The sequence below is a fragment of the Fundulus heteroclitus genome, unplaced genomic scaffold (assembly GCF_011125445.2).
Source record: "Fundulus heteroclitus isolate FHET01 unplaced genomic scaffold, MU-UCD_Fhet_4.1 scaffold_44, whole genome shotgun sequence".
Lineage (NCBI taxonomy): Eukaryota > Metazoa > Chordata > Actinopteri > Cyprinodontiformes > Fundulidae > Fundulus > Fundulus heteroclitus.
The window spans coordinates 692,171-709,957 of NW_023396857.1; the positions used below are offsets into that span (position 1 = coordinate 692,171).

General features: G+C 40.2%; 1 protein-coding gene across 2 annotated transcripts in view; it reads left to right on the top strand.

Annotated features, from left to right (window-relative positions):
• Nucleotides 1-17,511, top strand: part of LOC118560516 — a 41,125-nt gene extending 23,614 nt beyond the window's left edge. Inside the window, exons 8-9 of one of the 2 annotated variants that reach the window (XM_036131552.1) lie at nucleotides 1,649-1,969; nucleotides 16,840-17,511. In XM_036131552.1, coding sequence (XP_035987445.1) covers nucleotides 1,649-1,969; nucleotides 16,840-16,978 — 460 coding nt within the window. In that variant the 3' untranslated portion in view covers nucleotides 16,979-17,511. The remainder of the gene's footprint in view (nucleotides 1-1,648; nucleotides 1,970-16,839) is intronic. The other variant, XM_036131553.1, reaches the window with a different exon arrangement.
• Nucleotides 17,512-17,787: the final 276 nt, after the last annotated feature.

Here is a 17,787-nt window from a genome sequence, read left to right on the forward strand (position 1 = left end):
TGGGCTAAAAGCCAGTGTTGCCAGTTCTCGCGAGAGAAACAAGCAACCAGCTCCATTACCTCAACCTTATAAACAGTATAAATGAGCAAGCCTGTAATTATCTGGGATCCTCGCGGCGCTGCAACCGTATCTGCACCGCATTTAATGTGAGCCCGTGGTAAATCAACAAGCCCAAAGTTGCTTATAATAAGCAGACGTAGCAACACTGCTGGAAGCCTGGAACCTGGTGCGGGACTGAACGTTTCTGGAGGTCCCTCTGTCATCAGACTCTTTAAGAAACATGCAATAAATCATGACTTTGCCGAGAATCAAGGATCTTCATTATCATTTTGTCGCATTAATGACATTTTGGCTCAGAATTCACACCGATTCACACATAATACACAGATGTAAGCTAGAGATAATGTTCAAATAGTTAAATGCACCAACAGCACATCCTGATAAGCTAAAAATGTGCAAATAGTTCTTAGCAACTGATAAGTTTAAAATCTTTAAATGTCCAAAAAGACATATTTCAGTCACTTTACAGACTATATGAATTACTCTGCATGAATGTGTCCCAAAACATTCCCTGAGAGGTGGAAAAGTGATCAAATAGTTATTAGCAAGATTAAAGTGTTCAAGTACACATGTAGCTGTAAATTACTCTGTAATTGCATGATAATCTTTGACAAACAATCCTGGAGAAGTTAAAAGTGTAAAAATAGTCCTTAGTATTTACTGAGACTCATTTTCGAATCGAAAAGTCAAATAGCAATCGCCTTACAGACAATGAAGATTATTGTGCAGTTTCATGATTGTATTTCCCGACTGCTCCATCTTTTCGTACACCCACATGTTGCAAATTACCCAGAGTCGCAATTTGCATTAAGATCCGACCCCACATTCCCTGAGAAACTGTGCATTAAAATGTGAAAGACAGCGTAAATGATTCTTATCGGATCAAGAACCTGTGGAACCAGTAGTGTGCTTGTAGAGTTGTAACAGACCATGAACTGGGCTGCTGGTTTATTGATTCTCAGCAGGTGGGGGATTGCCCTCACAGCTTTGGGAGAGATGCTGTTTTAAGCCTCTTAGTTTTTGATATAATGTTCCTGAATGGTTTACCTGATGAGAGTGGGACAAACAGTGCATTGCCCAGGTGGGTGGGATCTGTGGCCCTTCTCTGGATTGGTGCAGCATAAACCATATCTAGATCTTGTAGATGCTTACCTCACCACCCATTTAGTATGTGGTATAGGAGCTGCATACACTTCCTGCCCTGTGTATGCAGCTCCCATACCACACTGTCACTCTGAGATGCTTTCAATTGTAGCTCTGTAAAGGTTTATTAGCAGCTGAGTAGAAAGTCCAGTCAATTTCACTTTTCTGAGAAAGAAGAACCGTTGTTGGGCCTTCTTCTCCAGGTGGGAGGTGTTCACAGTCCAGGAGAGGTCAGAGTAAATGAGAATGGTTTCTGGTTAGGAAAGATTCTGATTATCTTTGTGGGAAACCCAGAACCAGACGTGGGTAGAGTAGCCAAAGGTTTTACTGAAGAGTAGCACTACAAACACATTTTATAGTGTGTTTTCATTGCAACTGAAACTAGCTTCTGTGTTGTTAGCTCAACTATAAAAGTATTTTTGTTTTCCCGCCATTTTCTCCACAGTTGGGTTGAGCTGTTGCTGCTTCTGGAGAAAAGATACGGTGCAGACAAGTGTTATATGTTCGAGAACAACTGGGTCCCCATTGAATTTGCATTGACTCCTCCGCCCCCCCAAACCCTGCCCCAACAGGACCAGTGGCAGAACATATCAGGGGTGAACATCCTGAATCACCTGTACAAGGAGCCCCCAAAGCGTGTGTTTAACAACTTCAAGATCATCACCAACCCTCGATCTGTGTCCACTGTAACCGTCCACGGAGTGTTGAAATCCCAGAGGGGCTGCACCTGGACCGACAAGAACATCGCCAGGATGTACCACATCAAGTAAGCTAAACCCTCGCTCTATTGGGACTGACCAAAACTGATTTAGTTGTGAAATGAGGGAGCAAATCTCATGACAACATACAAAATGCACGATTAACTTGAACAAAACAAGACTGAATCAGATAGGCTACATTAATGAAACCTGTATTTATAGGACCTTGGATTATTTGTGTTGGTGCATGTGTGGGTGATGGATGTGTTTGTGGGTGGGTTGTTGTACTTGCAGCTGAACAAGAACACATTTCTCTCATTTTACTTGTAAAGTGAGGACTTTGAAATAAAGTGAGGACCTTTTTTCTGTGCTAGGGGTTAGGTTTAGGACTTAGGTGTCAATTAGGTTTATGGTTAAGGTGAGGTTTATATATATATATATATATATATATATATATATATATATATATATATATATATATATATATACAGTCATGGCCAAAAGTATTGAGAATGACACAAATATATTTTCACATGATCTGCTGCCCTCTGGTTTTCATGTGTGTATGTCAGATGTCATCACATACGTTAAGAAATACAATTGCAATCATATTATGAGTAACAAAAGCTTTTAATGACAGTTAGAATGAGTTAATGCAGCAAGTCAATATTTGCAGTGTTGACCCCTCTTCTTCAGGACCTCTGCAATTCTCCCTGACATGCTCTCAATCAACTTCTGGACCAAATCCTGACTGATAGCAGTCCATTCTTGCACAATCAATGCTTGCATTTTGTCAGAATTCCTAGGTTTTCGTTTTTCCACCCGTCTCTTGATGATTCAGGTAATCCAGTAATGATAATGATGATCCAGTAATCAGGGGAGTTTCCAGGCCATGGACCCAAAATCTCTATGTTTTGACTGACGCATGACTGACTGAGTAAGGGCAATTAGGGAGGACAATGGACTAGCAGGGACAAAACACGAGAATGAGCAGACATCAGGGAGAAAACCAAACCAAACCAAGAAGAGCAAGCAGAAAGCAAAGAGCCAACAAAACAACTGACGTCAGAAGATAACTAAAACAAGGACCAAATCTAACAGATAAAAGAACGCTTCATGTACATAAATACTGACCAGAAAGAAGAAACGTTACTAAATGTGCTAAAACACAAACAGACTGCAGGATCCCCAGGGAGCTACAAGTAACCCAACCCCTGGGAATCCTGACACTGTATACTTTTTATCTCTTGAATATTACAGTTTGACATTTATAAAGATAAGAACTGAAAAATAAATGGTGAAATGTAATTGTAATTTGGGTACCTGATGGTCAGTAGTATGAAAAGCCTTAGGAACAGAACCATTCTGCGAAGAAGCAAGATTAATGGTTTAACGGAGAACTTTGAGTTCTGTATCGTACATCTGGTTCACTTATTATTTGGGTCTGTCACCACGGTGACTGATGGTGGAAACCAGACCATAATAGTGATCAAGACCACAGACATCATATATACGTAGACGCGTCATAGGGCGCAGGTTTGCACGTCAACGTCACCGCCATATTGTATGTGGCAGAAAAAAAGTAAAAAAGTTCAGTTCTGTTGTTGTGATCGTGAATCAGAAAAGATGCCTCATTCCTGTGCTGCATGGAAATGTATTCTGGCGGATTTCACTACTTGTATCTGCCTTCTATACATATATATATTAGTGTGTGTATGTGTTATGAATATAAGGATCAATTTGTTAAATCTAAACATTCTGGTCTTCATTATTTCATAAAACCGTGTCACATGTGAACCTTTAGGAACAGACTTTTTGGGGGAGTATTAAAGAGGTAAAATTAATAATATCAGAAAAAAAGTCCTAGGTCAATAAAGTAAAAAAAAGAAAAAGAAAAAAAACACAAAAGTGATAATGTTATGAGAAAAACGTCATATTATGAGAATTAAGAGGGAACATTTCCAGAATAATCAGTTTGCAGAATTATTTCACTCCTGGAGTAATGGGGCCAGGTTAGATTATTTTAAATATTGTTATTCTTTAGGAGAATAAATTCAGGAAAATGAAGCTAAATGGATACAAAAATAAACTTGTAATATTACAAACACAAAAATACTACGAATACAAAGTATATTTAGAGATTAAAGTCCCTCTGATACTGTTTAAGTGACTGAGTAACTGCAGATTTGCCACATTTAAGATGGCGGACGCTCTGACGCATCGCAGCATAGGCAGAACCGCCCAATGACGCGTCTACGTTTATGATGTCTATGATCAAGACCCTCAAAAAACTGCCTCTCATGAACAGCATCTGCTTCCTTCTTACTGAGTTACTTTATGTCTCACTGTCACTAAACAACCTTTGTGGGACGTCTCTTGGTCAAATTGAGTCATTTTTAGCATAATAGAGGTACTAAATATAAATTACAACATTCCTGAAAGCATTAATTGGTGAAACATTTATTGATGAAACATCAATAAACTACAATACGGCAGACTACAAAAATGGCCGAACGGAGCGGAGTGGAATACTTAAGGGGGGTGGACTGTGAAGTGCATCCTTTAGATTTAAAGAGACGGCACCAAATCTAGTTGTTCTCAAACGAACCTCAGAACAAGGGTAAAAGGGGGGAATGTGGGGGTAAATTAACGAGAAATTCAAATCAAAGAAATGCAGCCCCACTTTCTTCCTTTAACGAGTGATTCAAAACAAAAACAAAAAACTTACACAGGCTCAAGGAGCAAAAAGAGAAGAATCCAGCAACTGAACAATAAAAACCAGACAGCTTTTATACAGAGGGAGGAGTGGAGGAAGTCATGGCAACACAGGTGAAAGCAATCAGGTGGAAAAAATGGATCTGCTGAGATCAGTGAAGGTAGATGAACCCGAGGGGAGGAATAATGAGACACCTGAGACACAGGGAAGAAAACAGAAAACAAGATGCTCAGATGAGGCAGCATAGGTGGGTAAGGTAGATATTGTGGCAGCAGCCACCCTGGGAATTTCACCCAGGGAACATTACTCCTTCCTAGAGGCACACGGGTCCGTACACTATAGACACTTTAGACGTGGTTCCAAGTTAAAGACAAATGTATTAAACAATGATTAAAAGTTCCTTCATAAAATAAACATTCCTTCTGGTAGGAAAAGAGGGGATAAAATACATAAAATGACCACCACCAGCCCTCAGCTGCTGAAAAGGACATAAAACAATTAGTAGGGTTACACACCAAAAGCTAAATATTATAAGAAAAATAGGACGAAATGGCAGTTTACTGTAACTCAACCAAATAGGATGAATAAAAATAAAAAAAGCAAACATCAGCCTGAATAAATACCTAAATTACACATAGAGAATATCTCTTACACATCAAGAGAATTAGAAGGGCTGCAAATTACAAAATATAGAAAAGTAAAATAAAACTAACAAAACCTGGGCAGGAAACCGACTAGATCTGCTACGTGGCTAGATAACCACATCAGTGATGAGTAGCCAAACACAGATAAAACCAGGGGCTAAACGTTAGCGTGCACGCACTCGTAAGCAAACAACAGCCATCTTGAGTCACGCAGCGGCGTCCCAGAATCAGCATCCATTCGCCCCAGAGTAGACAGCACTGCATCACCGAGGCGTAAGCAGCAGTCTGTTCTCTACCAATGAGCTCATAGAAGGTACACCTGGTCTGGCGTTCTGTTAGGTGTCAGGGGAGGCAGATCATCCACTATTACCATCTAACATAGAAAGTACTCCTGGGTCAATGTGAGCTTCTGAGCTTCTGTGTCTCTGCTCTGTCTTCTCTAACATAGAAAGTACTCCTGGGTCAATGTGAGCTTCTGTGCTTTCTGTGTCTCTGCTCTGTCTTCTCTACCATAGAAAGTACTCCTGGGTCAATGTGAGCTTCTGAGCTTTCTGTGTCTCTGCTCTGTCTTCTCTAAGCCCTAGTGGGTGGAGGCAGATGAGCGTTCACACTGAGCCTGGTTCTGGTTCTGCTGGAGGTTCTCCTCCCTGTTAAAGGGGAGTTTTCCTCTCCACTGTCGCTTCATGCATGCTCAGTATGAGGGATTGCTGCAAAGCCATCAACAATGCAGACGACTCTCCCTGTGGCCCTACGCTCTTTCAGGAGGAGTGAATGCTGCTTGGAGAGACTTTGATGCAATCAAATTCATGAAACATGTCATCTCGAGGCACTTTACAAAGTCAAAATCAATCATATTATACAGATTGGTCAAAAATGTCCTATATAAGGAAACCAGTTGATTGCATCAAAGTCCCGACAAGCAGCATTCACTCCTGGGGAACCGTAGAGCCACAGGGAGAGTCGTCTGCATTGTACATGGCTTTGCTGCAATCCCTCATACTGAGCATGCATGAAGCGACAGTGGAAAGAAAAAACTCCCCATTAACGGGAAGGAAAACCTCCAGCAGAACCGGGCTCAGTATGAACGCTCATCTGCCTCGACCGACTGGGGTTACAGAAGACAGAGCAGAGACACAACAAGAGAAACAAAAAAGCACAGAAGCACACATTGATCCAGTAATCGGTTCTACATTAGATGGTAGTAGCGGGTGATCCGTCTTCCTTGGATGATGTCACAGTTAACAGAACGTCAGACCAGGTGGACCTACTAGTAATAGTAATAATATAATAGTAATACTAAGAAGAAAAAGAGAGAACAAAAAGTTAATTCAATGTAATGCAATGCAAAACTGGAGAACAGTAGAACTCAGCAGAGGGAGAGAAATAGACCCTGATGTCCTCCAGCAGCCTAAGCCTATAAAAGCATAACTATAGAGGTAGCTCAGGGTAACATGAGCCACTCTGACTATAAGCTTTGTCAAAAAGGAAAGTTTTAAGATTAGTCTTAAAAGTAGACGGGGTGTCTGCCTCATGTTGCTGTTGGCAGTTGTTGCAACTGGCGACAGTTGAAAAGTTTTACCAGATGTTATGAGCTTGGTCCAGGACTCCCCTTTTCTTATCTTACACATTCCTGGAGTCATGAACACAAGAAAAAAGCAAGAAAATTCCACAGAGACAGGCGTGGACCTGAGCAGAACAGTGTTCCACTGTTGAATATTATTGTTGATGTTCTTGTTGACTTCCTGTTGTGGGCGGAGATTTACACAGGTGGGTGCAATCTGCTAATAAAGGGCCACAGGCTGCTCTGGTGAGCACTGCACTCAGGCCAAACGAAACAGAGAGCTATGTTGTTTTTCCTTCGTCACAACCCGGCATTTCCAGCCCTTTAATGATGGCAGCGTCAACAGGTTATGGGCCCAGGAAGGAGTCTGGAAGCCGATGGAACCGATTATGCTTTGACGGAGATGAAAAGAAGTATGAGTTGTGGGAAACAAAGTTTTTGGCCCACTTACGTCTGCTTGAGCTGAAGAATACCATATTACTGAAGGGTGAACCCGATGACGTGGAAGAAGACGCCGCTAAAAATGAAGAGGCATATGCAGAATTAATTCAAGTATTGGACGATAAGAGTCTTTCCCTTGTGATGAGAGATGCTGCGGATGATGGCAGAAAAGCCTTAAAGATCCTCAGAGATCACTATGCTGGTTCGGGTAAGCCACGAGTGATTAGTTTGTATACAGAGCTGACGTCTCTTCAGAAAGGTGTCAATGAGAACGTGACTGACTACATTATCCGAGCAGAATCTGCAATTACAGCGCTGCGTAATGCAGGAGAAGTTTTAAGTGATGGCCTGCTGACGGCAATGATATTAAAAGGCCTGCCTGATGAGTTCAAACCATTCTCTGTTTATGTTACACAGAGTGATGAAGAGTTAACTTTTGCCCAATTTAAAACGAAGCTGAGAAGCTATGAGAGCACAGAGAAGTTGTGTGTTGCTGGCTCAGCTGAAGATTGCGTGATGAAAGTTAAAGGAAGAGACAATTGGAGCATAAAACTCACCTGTTACAACTGTGGCCAGAGAGGGCACAAAGCCCTGGATTGTCCTTCAAACTCGGGCGAGCGCAGTGAGCTGAAACAGTGGTGTAGTTTCTGCAAGACCACCACGCATAAGGATGCAAACTGTCGGCGGAAAAGGCGAGACAAGGTCAAGCAAGCAATGGATGAGGAGGACCACACGTTCGCTTTCAAGGTGAAGCAGAGTGACGACGCCCAGATCTATGGCACGAAGGTGAAGGGCCTCATGGTCGACTCGGGTGCAACAAAACACATTGTGACAGACGCTGCAAAATTCAAGGATTTTGACTCGACTTTTAAGCCTCAGAGCCATATTTTGGAGTTGGCTGATGGTGGGAGGACCAGTGGCATCGCACTGAAGAAAGGAACCGCCAGAGTTCGCTTGAGAGACAGCAACGGCCGAATTGTGGAAATTATGTTAATGGACACCTTATACGTGCCGTCATTTTCCCAGGACATCTTTTCGGTTAAAGCTGCAACTGCCCAAGGAGCGACAGTCATCTTCAAAGATGGACAGAACCGGCTCATCCATAAAAATGGTACGGCTTTTGATATTGATGTTCATGACAGATTGTTTTATTTAAATACTCTTACAGATGAGGTTGATGAGTGCAATGCCTGCTATGACATCCAAACGTGGCATGAAATTTTAGGTCACTGTAACTATGATGATGTGTCAAAGTTGGAAAGTGTTGCAGAGGGAATGAAGATTAGAGGGAAAACTGAAAAACCTGATCTTAAATGTGAAGTGTGCATACAAGGTAAATTTGCTCAGACCAGGAGTAGAGATCCTGATGAAAAAGCTAAAGGTGCACTAGATCTCGTACATGCAGATCTAGCTGGACCAATAGAACCAGCTGCTAAAGATGGGTTTAGATATACCTTAGCTTTTACAGATGATTATTCAGGTGCTATTTTTACCTATTTTCTGAAAGCTAAGAGTGATACTGTTAAAGGGACAGAGAAGTTTATTGCAGATGTGGCACCGTATGGGAAGATCAAATGTATAAGATCCGATAATGGAACTGAATTTATATCTAAAGAGTTCCAATCACTGCTTAGTCAAAATGCCATTAGACATGAAACTTCAGCCCCTTATTCTCCCCATCAGAATGGGACAGCTGAGAGAACATGGAGAACTATTTTTGAAATGGCAAGATGCATGTTAATTGAGAGTAATCTGCCTAAGAATTTATGGACATATGCAGTTCAGACGGCTGCTATTATCCGTAACAGATGTTACAACAGACGTGTTGAGCAGACTCCATTTTACATGTTAACTGGAAAGAAACCTGACCTTTCAAAAATGAGAACTTTTGGATCTGAATGTTATGCATATAAGTATGACAAGAAAAAGTTGGATCCACGTTGTAAAAAGGGAATTTTTGTTGGTTATGACAAAAATAGTCCTGCATATCTTGTCTTTTATCCAGATACAGGTAGAGTACTTAGAAATAGGCTGGTAAAGTTTCTAACAAAAAGTACCAATGAATGTAACACTCAGACTGATGAAGACATAAATGAGAATATTTTACTCAAGAAGAAAGTTGAAAGTGAGCAATCAAAACCAGATTTCAGAACAATTATCTCACAGGAGGTTAAAACTGACACTTGTGACATAGATGGGATCCTAGATCAAAGTGAAGGTAACCTTGGTTCACGTTATCCTAAGAGAGAAAGGAAATCTCCTAAGTATTACACAGATCAGGATTACGAAATGAAATGTGAGGATGATCAAGCACACATGAATATTGACTATTGTTACAGGATCGCATGTGATGTGCCTAAGACAGTGGGAGAAGCTATGAGCTCACCACAGTCAGAACTATGGGCTAAAGCTATGAAGGATGAAATGGATTCTTTGATGGAGAATAATACTTACAGCCTAACTTCATTACCTGAGGGTAAGCAAGCAGTGGGGGGCAGATGGGTATTTACTATTAAAGAGAATCCGGCTGAGACACTTTATAAGGCGAGATATGTAGCAAAAGGCTATAATCAGGTTGCTGGTATTGATTATAATGAGACTTTTTCCCCGACTGCTGATATGACATCTGTGCGTGTTCTAATGCAGCTTGCTGCTCAATATGATTTGGAAATGCACCAAATGGATGTGAAAACGGCATATTTACATGCCCCTATCGATTGCGATATATTTTTAGAACAACCTGAAGGATTTGAGGTGGTAACAGAGACAGGAGAAAAATTAGTCTGTAAGCTTAATAAGTCACTCTATGGTCTGAAACAGTCAGGACGAAATTGGAATAAAATGTTACATGATTTCCTTGTTGAAAATGACTTTGTGCAGAACCCTGCTGACTATTGTGTTTACAGTAAAGAAAATGAACATGAGAGAGTGATTTTGATTATTTGGGTTGATGATCTTCTTATTGCAGCTAGTAATAATCAAATACTCAAGTGTGTGAAGAAAATGTTGGCTGCTAAGTTTAAAATTAAAGATCTTGGAAAACTTAACCATTTTCTAGGAATTGATTTTACACAGAACCACGGTCAAGTAAAAATGAACCAGAAGAGATACATTATGAAACTCTTGGAGAGGTTTGACATGACTAACTGCAAGCCAAGGTCAACCCCATGTGAAAATAAAATGAAGTTTGACAGTGAAGGTCAATCTGCTGATCATAAAAAGTATCGTGAAGTAGTGGGGAGTTTGATCTATGTAATGATGAGCACTAGGCCAGACTTGAGTTTTATTGTCAGTAAGTTGTCACAATATTTGTCTGAACCAAAAGAACAACATTGGGTTGCAGCAAAGCATGTATTGAGGTATCTGAAATGTACACTAAATCAAGAATTATGCTTCAAGAAAAATGACATAACCCTTAAACTTGTGGCATACTGTGATGCAGACTGGGCAGGAGACCAGGAGGACAGACGAAGTATGACGGGTTACTGTTTTAGTCTATCTGAAACTGGACCTATTATTTCCTGGAAGTCTAAAAAGCAGTCCACAGTTTCTTTATCTACATGTGAAGCTGAATATATTGCTTTGGCTGCTGCTGCACAGGAAAGTATTTATCTTGTGAATCTAATGAATGGAATGGACTTTGGATGTGAATATGCACCTGTGACTGTTTATGAGGACAATCAAGGTGCAATTGCTCTTTCTAAAAGTCCGGTCCATCGCCAAAGATGTAAACACATTGACATTCGATATCACTTCATTCGATCAGCACTAAGTGATGGAAAAATAACTCTCTCTTACTGTCCAACAACAGAAATGGTGGCTGATATTTTAACAAAGCCTGTAACTAAAATGAGAATGGACAAATTTGCATGTTTTGTTTTTGGTATGTAAATGTAAAGCACTGAAATGTAAATGTATTATGTCAACATAAGAACAAGTGGGGGTGTTGAATATTATTGTTGATGTTCTTGTTGACTTCCTGTTGTGGGCGGAGATTTACACAGGTGGGTGCAATCTGCTAATAAAGGGCCACAGGCTGCTCTGGTGAGCACTGCACTCAGGCCAAACGAAACAGAGAGCTATGTTGTTTTTCCTTCGTCACAACCCGGCATTTCCAGCCCTTTAATGATGGCAGCGTCAACATCCACCTTCTTCCCTCGTTTTCTGTTTCAACATCCATCCCATCCATCTGTTTTCTGACCCGCTTAACCACTCATGGGGTTGCGGGGGTTGCTGGTGCCCATCTCCAGCGTTCACCGGGCGAGAGGCGGGGCTGTTTCAACATTATTTATGAAATAGCGTATAAATCGTCTTTTTCTTTTCCTACAGTTTTTATAGAGAGGTAAACGCACCCATCTCTAGAAACTTTTCTGGCTTTTGAGTAAGAGTTATGGTGGAGTTAATAGGAATGTCACACTGACACTTAAGGCCCTTTCCAAGTTTGAGGTAATTCAGGCTAATCTTCGCTTCTCTTTAATAATGTTACTCTTTCAGTTTTGAATAAAATTAACCCTATTTAAAATACCTAATTTTATTTGTTTCAGCACTTGTTTAACATTGCTTGTTGCAGTTCCTAAAAGACGTTACTTATTACTTTCCCCAAAGGTAGCACCTAGCTTTAAGTTATAATGTTAGCTTTGCTATGTCTTACCGGAATGATCACAAGCATCCATGTGGCCTTGGAGAATGTTATGTTTATGTGAAATACTATTATGCTGAACTTTTGCCAATGTTTTGCCAATGAGATCTATTCAAGTCACTTGAAAATTTGATTGCTTTAATCAGAGGTTGATCTCAGTCTTATTTTCACTTTATAAGTCATCACACTGTTTCTCCATGCTCACTTTACCCTTGTTCTAGTGATGTTTCTCTGTGTCCTCCATCAGAAAAGGGTGGCCAGAACTGGCCAGAATCCCAACTTCTGAAAAACAGGACTGAAGGCAGAACAGTCAGTGCTTTTAATCAGGTTGAGTTTTTAACGCAAAGCATGCAATCAAAACCTGGTCCTGTCATTACTCCATTTGATCCGATCATTTACTCTCTTATAATGTGGCTGAGTCTGTTTACCCGGTGAGGATCTCAATTTTCAAATGAAGCATTTCCACATCCACCATGTACCAGCTTACAATATGATTTGTTTTTATGATTATAAAAACTGTCACAGATCGAATTACTTTTACCCAAGGTTTCAATTACAGAAATAAAATAATGACCAAACTGAACAGACTTGTGATCTGCTGATACTAGCGTAAATATTTCCAATTCACTTCAAGAATGTGAATATAATGGCAGAGAGGTTAATAAAAATAACATGTCTTGTTTAGAGTTTAAATAAATAAATAAATTAACTTTTCCAAACTATTTCTTAAAATTTCTCAAAATCAAATAATTTTATTTTATGACTCTAATCTTATTCTAGTGTTTGCATAGTGTAGCCATTCTTGCAGAATAAATCTGTTTTCAAATACATAAAAGTTATTAAAGTTTCCCAATTAACTAGTGTCTTTCAATCATAATGTGACACTTAATTTGTTCTTTAATCCTCAAAACCTGCTATCCTCTTCTTAAAAATGCCTATTTCCTAATTAACAGTGCATGAGGTAATTCATTATTTTTTCATGGGAGAACGCTCTGCTGGTTTACTTTCAAAAGAATAACTTAACTGATGAACAGGAATTTCTGTTAATAATTTGACTTGACATTTTGATTTTAGCCACTTATGTAATTTTATTACATTATAGTAACTCGTTGCCGTTCTCAATATTTGTTTTACTTTACTTTTAGAATTAATTGAATTAAGTGGATTTCACTAATCCTTCTGGTGGACCTTCAGTTGCCCGAGCTTCTGCAGCTCTCTTTCCTGGTCATTGTCATCGGATGTGGAGACCGCTTCCTATGCTCAGCTGTGTTTCCTGTCGGCCTGAGCGTCCTTCGCTGCTCCATGTCTGAGCAGGCGCTGAGCCAGTGCTCTAGAATCCATGCAGGATTCCCGCTGAGGAAGATTTTGTTCTGGTTCTCCGCATTGACAAACCTCAGGTTATACCATCACCAGTCAGCCGCTTCATTAGGCATTCCTCTTTCAGTGCCATTTTAGCGTGTGCAACCCTTTCAACAGATCCACCATTTGGAGATTAATGAGTTGATTCTGTAAGTTATCCTTTGTTATCTTTTATTTATTACTTCCTCTGGATCAAAATTAACAAATTTTATGAAGTTATTTTGTAATTTTGGGTGTTATCACATAAATTCTCAGAGGTTTCCCAATGGCAAAATAATTAATTCACCATTTTACTTCTCAGTTTAAGTTATTTTATTTTATTGTTTTTACTAAGGATGACAATTATCACAATCTGTTCTTTGACGTCTCTAATTCTGTTTAAATTAGACCTTATTAACCTTGTTGATGCTGCTATTATTTCAATGGTCGCTCATATCAAACTGTGTATTTTAATAACCAGTCCCAATGATGAACAACCAAAAGAGAACTAATAAAATGTTCTCATCTGCTTAACCAATTACCTTTTGATCACAAGACTCCTTTTCAGTTTCCTCTGTTTTAAATTATTGTTAATTATTCAGATTTCCCATATGCTTTAAATTTTGTGCTTTGTTGACTCATAGTGATTAGATAGATTTCAAATGTGTTGGACCCTGTTTTATCTAAGGTCGCCCATGTGTGCATTTTCCTGCTGCTCTCCTCTCCTCTCTGCTGTCTGCTCCCAGAGCTCTGCAGCTCCTGGCCTTGTGTCAGTGATTAGATTTAGGGGTGGAGAGGCACAGTCTGCATCGTATAATCAAAAAACAACTTAACCACTTTCAAAGTCTTTGCATAACCGCTAAGTTCAATAATATTCACACTTTCATTGTCTACACCATTAACTCAAGTATATGTTACCTTAAATATACCATAAGTCTGATGATCATAGATCTTAAAACATCATTATCACATAATACACAAACATCATTCAAAATTTTCCTTTTTTTTTCTTTCCTTTTCCCAGAAATACTCCTAATAATGACGAAGGCTTATGAATGAGGATTCCTTTTAATAAACCTTACAATCGAGTTCCACAGTTCCACTGACACCCCAGCATTCCTAAAAATTTTGAATAATCCAATGCAGAATCTTAAAGGCAATTTGCCAACATCAACTTCAGTCCGGACTTTTGTGAATACTGAGAAATCAAGCAGTGTGGACAGCTAAAAATGTTATGACCCTTGTTTACTATAATACTTTCACGTTGATCCATTATGTTATTACGTTAATAATGCCATAGCTCTCAACTCTCACGCATTGACCGTGTGACACACGCATTTCACTAACTTCACACGCTCACACGCAACACATGGCATTTGTGGCCTGTCTGGGCTGCGGACGACAAAACTCCGCCTTCTGCTGAGCTGTTTCGGCTTCTTTCACAGCTTGTGGCCATCAGTAATTCCTGCTGCAGTTCATGTTAACAGAGCAGCAGGAAGAGTAATCAGAGTTATGAATAATTTTAGTCTTAACAGTGGTGAAAGCGAGCCGGTAAAGTCCTGTACCGCGTACACAGGAGGAGGGGAGGGGGCGGAGCTGCTGCGAGATGACCGGTCCATTCAGAACCAGTCATGGCTGCACGCTGATCATAAAACAGTTCTGCTAACCAGATGCAGTTTAAAACGCCACTTGGTCAGTTTATAAGTTTCGTTTTTATTAATTCTGCATTTTTTAACTACATGCACCGTATTTCTGTGCCTCCGCGCTTGCTCCTCTCCCCCTCCTTTCTCTCGGAGCAGGTGCTTTCTGGGCGTCAGTGCGCCCAGAGCGCACTGACGAGAGCAATAGAGATTTGACTGGTCAGCGCGGCGACTGACTGAGAAACCTGTCGCTGTGAAAGGTGATGAGAATGTTATAAACTGTAACAGTCTAGAAATGCATTGAGCTGAAAAGAGGGAGACATCAGCAGCTGGATCGTGCGTAAAGACGCAGCGCGAACCTCTGTGTGCTTCAGTGCTGCTGCTGAGGGGAAAATGTTGACCATAAAGGCTTGATGAAACTCAGCCTGATTCACCAATCAGGTTATAGATTTACAATGATAAACAACCCATAGATGAATGTGTAACAGTATAATAATTCGGTCAATAATTAAAATCTACTTAATTTTATTCAGTATTATTTGAACAATTGTGTATTATTTATGTTTTAATCCATTAACTGAACAATAAAGTATTAATACGTCTCTTTCTCTTTTTAACACAAGTAATACATGTCTACTTCATTGTCTGGTGGGATAAAAATGAGATGGAGTTGACTCCACCGGCTCTTCCAGGGTCCGGTTAGCCCCGCCCCCAAACAAGCCCCGCCCCCAAATTAGCATAATCTCACTCCTAACTTTTGATAAAAGTTGAGAGGTCTGATAATGCTTATCAACATTATTATAAAAACATACTGTGACAGCACAGGCAAAAGTCAGACAATTGTCAGTAAACCACCTTTACAACATAGATGAAACATTTACACAAAATACCCCTAAACAACACTTAGACAAACATACACAAACCTTTGTATGTTATAGATAATCTTGCCGTCATTTATTCTATTTATTGCTATACTTAAACAGTTTTATAGTTCTAGAAGTTGCAAGTCAGCCGTTATCTAAATGCATGTGTGTGTGTGTGTGCCTGCTTACACACAGCAAGTTTACGCTGCATTATGAAGGAAGCAACTGTTAATGCTTAAAGCCAAACATGCAATATTAATAGCTTATCACATGCATTTCACATCTTCACACAACCATCCATCACACGTCTCATCACGCCCAATTCAACATCCATTCAAAATAGGCCTACACACACACTCAAAAAACCCTGACTAATGATGACAAATGACGACAGTAGAACAGGCCGAGTTTGGTTTGGCAAACACAAGGGGTTTCTAAGGAGGTACCAAAGAGTTAACGTTTTCGCAGGAAACTCTTACAGGACAATCAAGTTTCCCCTTGATGTTTTTGCTTTTTCTTTTGGGCGGGGGAGAGCAGAGCAAAGATTGTGTGTCCATACATGAACGCCGTTTGCTTTTTGCGACTCTCAGCCATGTTCAAAGTCTACGGTGAGAGCAGCGGAGCTAGAATGAACGGCTAACTGCTAAGCTAACCGCTAACCTAGCTGCTAAGCTAACCAGATACATAAACACTAGAAGAGCACATGCGCAGCCAGCAAGCAGAGACTAAAGAAGGAACGAGCGCGCACACTGGCGTCACATGAGCGTGTCAGAATGATGTGGGAGAACCAGTAGATAAGATTATTTCCCTGGTTCTTGAGGGACAGAGGGGGTGAGAGGAGGAACAAAACTCTGACCAATCCCTGTCAGTTGGACCGAACTCAGAGATTTAACAGGCCTGCAGCTCCCACAACGATTTTTAACCTCCTTTTTCTGATTAAATAATGTATTGACTACTTTCAGGATGGAAGGACCATTTCACCCAGTATGACAAAAAGTGTTTCTGAACAGGATTAGCAACTATAGCTTTAACTTGCTGTTATTAAATCAAGTAGGCTGCATTAAAGCTACAGCAGTTTTCCCCCTTTCTGTTGCAGACCTCGGGGACAAACCGAGTGGAAGCCTGAGCAGCTGATTTATGACGGCAGACTGCTGAGCTACAGCGCCCACCTGGCTCCTGCTGTGGACGTTGTGCTCAGAGACACTGGGCTGCTTCCTGAGGACAGCCTGAGCTAGACTCAGCGTCTTTCTGCAATGTACGCACTTTAAAGGTCTCAAAGAAGCTCTGGACAAGCTCATTTTGTCCTCACACAATTATTAGGAATTAAATCAAAACCCTCAGCATTAACAGAACTATTAAAACAGTTTGTTTCATTGATGCTTTTTACCAACTTTTATAATTGAAACTGTGACTTCTGAATGTATTTATTTAAGTGTGAATATTATTCAATGCAAGAGCAACGTGCCTCAATGTAAAGATGCAAGAATGAGCAGAATAACTTTATTTGATGTGTGCTAAAAGCATAAAATGTTTACACTTTCTCCTCCCATGTTTTCTGAAAACAAAGCATGGATCACTACTTTCATACAGTTTACAGTAAAGCCAACAGATATTCTGTTCTCAGTTTGCCAACTGTTTTTCTCACTGAAAGGTCAAGCACGGACAGCTTTGAGCATTTGCTCTGGCGATTTATCTTTCAGGACTTAAACTTTGTTTTACTTGATGCATCAATGTCTCCCGCATCTCCTTCTGTCTCGTGATTGTTTGTGTTGGGTTTTTCAAAATAAGGAATTTTAATAAAAACTAAATTATGAAATACAACCTCTCTTCAATGCTCCAGCTACCTGCTCAGGAACGATTCCTCCCTGATAAACTCAGATGGCGTTCTTCCCAGATCAGGACAGTCAAAGGTACATTTTCTGGACGACGAGGTTTGGTGGAAGCTGCTGTGACAATATGTTACAAATTGCTTAACCTTTTTGAGTTCACCCCAGTCCTCAAGGCTTTTATCACCAACACTAATCTCACTGCAGTCTGCACAGAT